General features: G+C 41.6%; 1 protein-coding gene across 1 annotated transcript in view; it reads right to left on the bottom strand.

The window, feature by feature from the left end:
• Positions 1-2985: 2985 nt before the first annotated feature.
• SMCO4 (single-pass membrane protein with coiled-coil domains 4) overlaps positions 2986-9726 on the bottom strand; it is a 27051-nt gene continuing 20310 nt past the window's right edge. Inside the window, exon 2 of the mRNA XM_009282270.1 lies at positions 2986-4065. Within this exon, the coding sequence (XP_009280545.1) occupies positions 3754-3933 (180 nt within the window). The 5' untranslated portion in view covers positions 3934-4065 and the 3' untranslated portion in view covers positions 2986-3753. The remainder of the gene's footprint in view (positions 4066-9726) is intronic.

Genomic DNA, 9726 nt, shown 5'->3' with positions numbered 1-9726 from the left:
CAGGCACCGAACACGCATAATCTGAAAAAAGAATGGGGCATTTTCTCTGCCGCGTGTATTTAAAAGCGCTGTTTTCTGAACGTCAGGGTGTGACTAAGTAAACATTTTCTTGTCGATGGATTGAAACAGAAGACCGAGAGCCAATTTCTCTGAGCTCTGGAAATATGTGTAGTTCTTCCTTCAGACCACAGGCAGTGTCGCTGGCTTCTCTCGCTTGGTTTTGGGGAGCTGGGGCCATTTCTAACACAGATGGGCATTTACCTGTTGCGAGAATACTTGACATGATTCCTTTATTTTCTTAGCACTTTCGAAGAGATTTATAAAACTCCATTCAAACCTTGATCTTTAAGTATTTGACTCATTTGATTTATGCTTTGGAAAACTGGTTTTAAGAAATTGCTTCTATAACTTGATTTATCAGAAGGCAATGGCAGGTTTTTAATGACTTCACCTGATAACAAGCACTCTTGGAAACCATATCATAAGTATCTCAGCATGAGTTTTCTGGTAAAATGCTTGTAATAAATCATTCAATTTTGCCCACAAGCTACTGTATGCTGGGAAAAGGTTTGAAACCCTATTTCTAAAATGTTTTTGAAGGCAACTGACACTTGGAGTAATACATACAGTTAAAAAAACAGAGACACAGTACACCTTTGGCTGAGAAGTTCACAGGAGTTGGTATTTGGGCAACTGCCATTAATTTACTTCCCGATTATTTCCCAGTCATTTTTGACAGTTTCTGTCTACAGAGGCCTCATACCATTTTTCCAAACGCGCATTCTCACATCCGATACTAGTAAAAGGGAATTTGGTAGAAAATGTCAGAATCCAACTTCATTGTTTACTAGAGAAAAAAGAAAACATTTTTTTTAAAGCTTCAAACTGTGAAATCAATTCTAGCTTCTGCATAAGGAACAATTCAGAATGCGTAACACTATTTTCCTCTCAATTAGCACTCAGTAAAATTGCACATTTCAGGGAATTGAAATACACAATGTCTCTTATTAGCATTAAGCCATAGGTTCATATTAATAAACATTTGGCTCTGAAAAGATTATTATTGTGACCTGAAGAATTCACAGATGACAAGAGGCAAAGGGAGGGCATAAGGAAAAGCAGCAGAAATGAAACATCTCATTAGAGAAGCAATCTTAAATATTACCTAACCCAACTGACCTTTACCTATTTAGTTGTTATCAGCCAGTTAATTGCTCTTACGTGTCACAGACTCAACTCTTGCAGAAAATGAAGAGGAAAAAACCTCACATAAGGACTCTGAACAGTTTCAGGGAAGGCTTTCCAAATTATGAAGTTATTGCTTGGGCTGATAAAAAAGCCCTGCGGGTGGAACGGATGGAAACAAATCCGCTCCTCAGAGATGGGAAAGTGGCAGGGACTTTGTCAGAGCCATCAGAAAGTATCACAGAACAAGCAGGGACAGGAAAACCTTGGTTAAGGATCTATGGAAGAGGAAGATGAGCAAGAGGAATCTATGGGAGAGGTTAGCGGAAAGTTTGCTTCTATTCTAGATGCCCAAGACGCCAAGTACCCTGCAGAACGCCCGTATTTAAACAACACACACTTTTGTTCACTTCCTCAGGCACAAATTTCATTCAAGCCGAACACCTCCTTTCAAAAGAGGGCCAACGATCAGAGCTCTGTCGCAGCCACCCCTGACTGAGGATAAAATAAAAATAGGACAAAAAGGATTTGGTGCCTGGGAGAACAGAAACAGCTGGGAGACAACACAGACTAAGCAATTACTTTCACAGATGCATCATTTCAGATCTCTCCAGCTGCAGGAAGCGTTCTCAGTCCTAAAGCACAGATAAGTTTCAGTCTCTGTGCACGGCTCGGTGAGCACAGGGGTTCCACAGCAGCCTTCCCGCCGGTCACTCGGTAGGCACACGCTCTTCTGGGCATTACACCATGACCATATTGTCTGTGTAGTTTGTTGTGCATATATTCCAACTGTGCTGCAAGTTGCGGAGGGAAAAAGCCAATCTAACAGGTCATCCAAACTCTTCCAAGTTTTTAGCAAATTTTGTATTTCAAAAACATCTTAGTCTGCAGGGCCAGTTTAATTCTAGGCACTACCAACAGCAGTGGCACAGCAAGCGTCATTAGCTGTGACCATCCCAGCATCATTGGGTATCTGGCTCATTCTGAACCGGGTTAGTTCATAGCTGGCCATAGACTCACCGCGCTTTGGGAACACGTGCCTTAGAGCAATGTCTACTGCAGGGAATTGCATGTGCTTGCCCAAGTTATTTTTTTGCGACACAACTGTGGTTGGCAGTAGCGTTCTGCACAGGAACAATACACAGGGTTAACGCAGGAAGCAAGGCACGGTCTTTGGCTGGCACGCATAAGAACAGTCCCACTGACTTCCCTGGGACTATCCCCATGCCAAAAGACAGCACCTGAAGTGAAGATTCGAGGGGTCCTTGACTGCTGTCACAGAAATACTTCCTGCTACACTTCAGCGCGCTGCAGCATCACATTCTTCCTTGCTTGGCCTGTATTTAAACAGCAGTTGAGAGTTCTCAAACTCCCTCCCCAAAGTCTTCTGAAGCTTAATGCTTACTGAGTGTGCCTTATTTATCTGGATGATAAAGAGCTGTAGAAGAACACAGGATTATTGAACCATTTTGATCAGTTTATAGTTTGATTTCTTAGAATAAAACTGCCTAAGCTGCACTCACAGCTTCCTTTAAGTGAGGGGGAGAGGGGGATGTCACAGGACAGCAGATTAGAGACCTAAGTTATACTAATGGTACTTTTCCTTCCTTTAAAAAAAAAAAAAGGTTGTTTGATTTCTTAGAATAAAACTGCCTAAGCTGCACTCACAGCTTTTTTTAAGTGAGGGGGAGAGGGGGATGTCACAGGACAGCAGATTAGAGACCTAAGTTATACTAGGTACTTTTCTCCTTCCTTTAAAAAAAAAAAAAGGTTAAAAAAATCAAGGGCTATATCCAAAATCACCTTTTTATTGCTACTTTATACAGATTTAAATATTTAACATTCAGATAAACAACTATCTGTGTTTATGTAGTTTGCTATTAGTTACTTCACCATAAACTGGTAGAAGTGCCCTTTCCAACTTCCGTAAGATTCCTTCTGGCAGATCCTGAAGTATTCACTTTGCATGTCGGCATCTCACAGCACAAAGAAATTCTTTTTGAGTGAACCATATAGTGTTTAATGAAAAAATTATCACACAATGTAGGCTTTCACAATAAGTCACATTTTTTGCAAAATAATTCAAAGTTTCCAAGTAAGACTTCTCTCTTTTATTCAAAAAATAAATATATCCTTTCTGAATCAAAGCACTTCATATGACAGTAAGTACAAAGAAGAAATGTACTTCTTTGGAAGTTCTGGAATAGACATACAAGAGCTCATGGGAGCAACGTTACCCATAACAGTGATAAAAGCTGAAAGCTGATTTGTTACAAATTTATAGCAGAACACAATTACCTTTTACAAGATAGAGCTTCAAACAGATTTAAGAAAACCACCATTTTAAAAGTGTGAAAGGCACATGAACCGGACCATAAAACGTACTGGCACATTCACTAATACGTTTTATGTTACATTCCTAAAGAGAAACTGCGGGACCCTAACCAAGAGAAAGACTGCAAATACCAGCAAGTTCCTTTGCAAAGTACTAAAAGAGTGGCAGAGAGTTCCTTTTGGCTCTTGATAAAATTATTAATACCCCAAAGCTAGAAAGTCTAAAAAGCTGCGTCATTCAGTTGTATTTGGACGAGTCGCCACATAAACAAACACAACAATCAGCAGTACTACAACAGCCAGCGTGGGAAGCACAACCGTGGTGATTTGTTGCCGGGCCTCTTGCATCGCCTGTTTTCTCTCCTTTTTATCTTTGGAGGTCTCTTTTTTGGGTTTTCCTCTCAGCTGCCTCATCCTCCTCTTAGGACCTTTTGTTCACTGAAAAGGGGGAATGAAGGGAGTTGAGCAGCAGAAAATAGTCCAAGGTCTTTTGAAACAAGAGGTTGAAGAATTCCTTCTCCTTCAAGTGGTCGGCTGTGCAAGAAACTAGAACAGAAGGGAAAAAAAAAATTCTTTTGAGCAAAATCTACACATATTCCAGTTATTAAAACCTTTTGCAGCTCCACTTGGTAAATCTTTTATCCAACTGGCACCAATATCTATGCAGCTTCTTTCAAGGAAACAGAATCACAGTGCGCTTGCTCAGCTCGTCGATAACACTTTCCCCGTAAAAACTACAGCAGTTCATCACGCTGTGCGTGTTTGTCCAAAAGCACTGAACTTGCACTCTTAAGCCAGAAACAAAGCCCAGCACCACACATTTTATCCTCTAAGGCGAACAAGATAACACAGCTAAAGACTTAATGAAAATAGTATGAATTAGTCTTGCGTCAACACAGACGCTGCCCCCTCTTCTAACAGCAGCAGGCTCCCAGCTGAAGGTCTGTGTCTCCCCACAAACCTACAGAACGAGGAGGGGCAAGCACGCGCCCTGCCATAAGGAAAAGCATTAAGCGTTTATCATCCTCACCAGGTATTTATTGGCATAAAGGGTATTCTAAGGAAAGAGCTGCTTAACTTACACTTCTGGCTCTGCTGCCATAGAACAAAGTCTAAATCATAACATGACTGTGCTATCACTCTTATTACAGCTGTCATTTTTATAAGAAAAAGGTCCCAAATGATAACCAGCCTGCTTACAAATCACTGTTGTAGACAAGCAGTCATTAATAAGGTAGTCACTCTGAAGCATTTACAAGACCAAATTTTAAAAGCAGAAGTATCTACGAAGTGATAAACAAAAACACCGCACGATATGAAAGCCTCTCTGAAATAAGGAGAATTAGTAGGTGCTTAATATTTCCATACCCTCAGTTTTTTGCCCCCAAGCTGCCTACAGCTATGTAATTCACTGACTGTGCAGGGAGGAGGAGGGAAGATGCCAACTGTTTGGCTACTTTCCTCTGCCACATCCCCCATTTCTGCAGCGGCACAATAGCTGGGTACAGGCCAGACGTATCTAAACACAAAGTTGGAGGGTAACAATTACTGGTGTCAAATATTGAGTTGAATTGAAAGTAAACTATGAACTGATGTCTTTCCATCACTCCCTAACATACTCAGAAGAAAACATACGAAGAAATTAGTAATGTACAGTTACATTAAAAATGTAACTGCCTCTTTCCTTTCCTCCTTCTTTATATCAAAATACGAAGATGATTTTAGCGTGCTGCTGTAGGTGAGGAGCATGTGTCAACAAGCAAAGCTGCAAAGCTCACTCAGTTCACCACAGACGTGATTTCCTCTTGATGTGTCATCTCTGGTCAGTGCTACAAGTTGTCTTAGGACTACTTTTAAAAAGAGAAGTGGTTTTCAGTGAAAGCGGGATGCTTTCTGTTGGTATTAGCACTCAACCTTATTTGTCAGCGTGACCACAGAAGCAAAACCGAAATAAAATGCTTACGTACAAAACAAGAATCCCCACCTATAGGTTATGTGCAGCTACAAAGGAGTTTTCATCCTTTCTCATAACAGCAGCAACCTGCCTGCTGTGAATCTCATCCAGCCGATTAGGCTGGCGAGATACTGCATCGATTAGGGTAAAATGCCGAATAACTCTACTATCTGAAACTTATGGAAGTGACCAGACTATCAGAGCAACCGTGTGGTACTGGGAAACCAAGAGCAAATCAATGGGTCAGTATTTCTGTCTTTACGTGGTCCTTCCTGGATACAATCTAAAAAACAAAACAAACAAACAAAAAAAACCCAACAACAAGAAAGCCATTGAGTGTGACAGGATCTCAGTGTTCAGCTGGATTCACCGATTCTGCATCCCATGCACACACATCTTTCAAGCAGTTGTTTCTTCTGATCATAATCTTTGCCAATTCAACCTGGACTCCAAGGCAAACACTTAATTTCAGTTTTGATAAACCATAAAAGGGAGATTTTGGTGACTGGAATTATTTTCAAAAGAGGAAACAATAAAGTTCAAGTCTTAGAAAGAACCAATTCCTTCTGCAAGCTGCAGCACTAGAATCGAAATATGTAACAGATTTAGAGAGACCAGAAGTGGTCAGTGAACTTCATAATGGGGAAGTAAATAGGAATTGGATGGAGCAACTACACACGACACCCTGTTCCAGTCTTTTAATCCAATGGGACTACCTCATTTCTAAACTTTCATAACTCTTTCTTCTCAGCAAATCCTCAGCTCTCTTACTGACTCAGGGCAGAACCTTTGGTATTCCACCTTCTGCAGGCTATGGGTTTCTGGTTTGGTTTTGTTGTTTATCACTTCTCTAATGAACTCTTGACTTTCTTCTGAGGCAAAAGAAATCTCTGTTTTACCCCTTCCATTTCTGTTCCGTTCTCCTCCTGCTCTGGTCACAAGCTTTGTTACCAAACTCTAGAAAAATTACTATGCAAAATAAAGTTTTACATTTGCCCTTTGGGATAACTAGACAACCAGAGTATTTCAGGCTACAGTATTTTCATATTGTTTTCTGTCTCCACTGTTAATGTACGTCAGTGGGTTTTGTATCCGTATTACTCACAAGACCCAAGAAGTGATGGACAGTAAAAGCCTTTGGGACTTTCTCTGTACCATAGTAACAAACAGGAGTTGCCATGAAACCAATCTCTCTAACAATAAATGTATGCCTTGCTCTACGCAGCATCACTTGCTACCCAGACATTAAAAACATCAGGATGTTTTTTTTTTAAGTCTCTTTTGAATGAATATTTCATTCTGAAGCAAAATTATACCAAGTTAATTACATACACTAGCTAACATCTGACGGCTTAGAACAGAAAGCCTTCTCGCAAATGTCAGCAGCACTTGAATTGCAAGCTGATGCTCTCCAGTTTGGGAATCTGGCATCAATCTCCAAAAACGTTTCCAGTAGACTGGGTTACTTGGCTTTACTACTGGCAGAGACGGACTTGCACAGAAACTGGCCCACAGTTTTCAGAGAGATGAGCCTTAGGGTTCATCTTGACTGAAGCATGAAACAGATGCAGTGAATCTCTGCAAGTTGCTGCCAGGCCCCTGCTGCCGCTATGGAGCCCAGACATGAGTGCCAGTATTAGACAGTTGCTGCAAGAGACAACACTCCCCTGCAGGAAAAGGTCCGGGATGTCGTACATGCTGCTATGTTCACGTTGGTATGAAACAGTACTTAAAAACCAATGCTCAGTTGCATAAGACAAAATTTTACGGCCCATGTCATGCAACTGGAGTAAGAGAGCCACAGCTACCCTTGTCCACTGCCAGGCCTCTTACCGGCCACCCATGGACTCCACTGGAATGCAGGTGACTACTGACAATTATGGAAAGGAAGAAACAGATACATAAAGTACAGCAAGTCAGTGCCAGGGCCAGGATTACAACGTTAGGGTCTTGTTCCCTGCGGCATGCACGGCCCATGAGAACAAACTATCTCACATTACTGAGCTACGTCCTCCTTCAGCCAATAATCATCCTGTTTGCGCACTGGCAAGGTCAAGCTCAAGCGAAGAGAGGAAGGACATAATACAGCATTGGGATGGGTGTAATTAACAGTCTAGTTAGCACTGCCCATTTAAAACATGTCAGAGCAAGTCACTATCAGAAGGGCAACAAAAAAGTGAAGAAAGTGATGTCCCATAGTTACTTCAATCTTGTGCAAACCTCTAACCTTCGTGACCAGCTAGCTTCACGCTGCAGAAGAACTGGAAACTCGCTTTTTCTCCTCAAATGGAAGCCAAGAGTCTCCTTTCCATTCCTAGTCTCCCCCAAACAGGAGAGGGCTCACTGCTGCAGACTGTATGCATCCCCCTAGGGCTGCTTCCTGTTTCTATTAACTGCTCAACCTGGCCCAAGCATCTGCCAAGGCTGGAAATGATCACCAAACTAGTTCAACTACTGCCTTTACTGGAAAGTCAGCGACTCCCTCAACTGGGACATTTGTAGAAATAGCATAGAAAGGATTAACAGACTCTAGCAAAAGTGGAATATCCGCAGTCCACAACAGCATGACAGAAGTCTGGCACTAGCCAGACTGTAACTTCACCTTCCTTTTATGAATTTTGCAATTTAAAATTTGGTAATAAAATTGCATGGGGTGATGAGATTATTTTTAAGTTCACTATAGCAAAGTTTCCCCCAAAAGCAGGAACCTGCAGGCTAGAAAGAAACCATCTTGACTGCCAAGTCAAGAAAATGAGTGTTGACTTGGTATATTTGTTTGAAACATCCATTTCACAGAGCCTACCTCTTCTCTCTGACACTGCAGTGCTCCAACTTGACACTGAAAAGCTAAGGTTTCAAGCAGAATAGAACATTAAGAAGTTCAAGCTACCGAAGACAAACCTAAAGACATCATTCTTCAACATAATAAAAATTCACTAATTTAGTACCCTGGCTTGACGTCTAAAGAAGTTACATTCCTCCTAACCCATCACCCAAACTGCTTTTTTTATATAAAAGTGCTCTTCATTCTACCTTCTGGGTTGTTACTCTGAACTGTTTTTGCAGAGCTAACCTCAAAACCTAAAAGCATGTATCAGTGGACCTGCTGAAGTCACTCATACCAATGCTGAAGCATTTGCCAGCATCTTAAAGTGAGTCAACTACGGTTAAGCAGGGATTATTTTGTACCAGAAGGCTGTAGTGAAACTTGTGGAGACCGGTAGCCTTCAAAACAAATCAACAATCTTCCAGCCAGAATTTATGGCAATCTGCTGCCTCCTTTTTTTTGTAAAATTAACCCTGACCATTAGTGATCAGCAATTAAAAGCTCCTCACACTATACACGGCTGTTTCTGCGAACCAGGAACCAGCCCTGACTTGGGCTACACCAGCACTTGCCGAGTATTGCATCTCCTTCTACATGCACAAAAGATTTAGTTTATCTGCATTTAGTGTAATTGCACGTCTAGACGTCTAAAGAACTTATCACCAACCTTCCAGCATGAATGTATTAGCCATGTTAAACTGAATAATTTTTCTCCTAATCCAAAATTACAATTGTTTGCAAGCCAATTTGGACTAACCTGGTCTAACCTGATACTGTAACATTTCTGAAACAGCAAAACATCTTGAAACTCAAACAATCTGACAAGAATTAATTTCTATCATTTAAATTTTCCCCTAGGGCCATGGATGTTACTCACACATTAAAAAAACCCCAAAACCAGACAACAAACCAGCAGACAATCAGGACACACTGTATTCAAATTGCCTGCCAGCAGTGGGGAAAAAGGACACAAGACACCTAAGCAGACAATACTCTTCAGATTATTTTAGCGTTAAAAAGCCCCAAAACCAGTAGTTCCCAATCACCAGGACACACCAGCACCAGAGTCAAGAAGAACTAAACCCAACAATCTTATCAGCTTGTTACTTATTTCTGCTACTGGGCTGATTACTTTAGGGTACTGCAGCCAGAGCGTACTAAACTAACTAAAGTAACTCCGTACTGCTGTACGGAGGCTGGAAGAAGAGTCAAGTCCAAGAGATGGAAGGAGGAGGAGGTGGTGAGGACCCAAGGGGCAAGAGGAAGCCTGGTTAGCAGGGAACCAGTACTAAACGGCTCACGGCTTAGACAGGTGGACTCTGCACTGGGTCAAAAACTGGCTGGACAGCCGGGCCCAGAGAGTTGTGGTGAATGGAGTTACATCCAGTTGGCGGCCGGTCACGAGCGGTGTTCCCCAGGGCTCAGT

The sequence above is a fragment of the Aptenodytes forsteri genome, unplaced genomic scaffold, assembly GCF_000699145.1.
Source record: "Aptenodytes forsteri isolate BGI_AS27 unplaced genomic scaffold, ASM69914v1 Scaffold75, whole genome shotgun sequence".
Lineage (NCBI taxonomy): Eukaryota > Metazoa > Chordata > Aves > Sphenisciformes > Spheniscidae > Aptenodytes > Aptenodytes forsteri.
The sequence above is the reverse complement of the archived record's forward strand: the minus strand, read 5'-3'. Positions and strand labels throughout refer to the sequence as shown.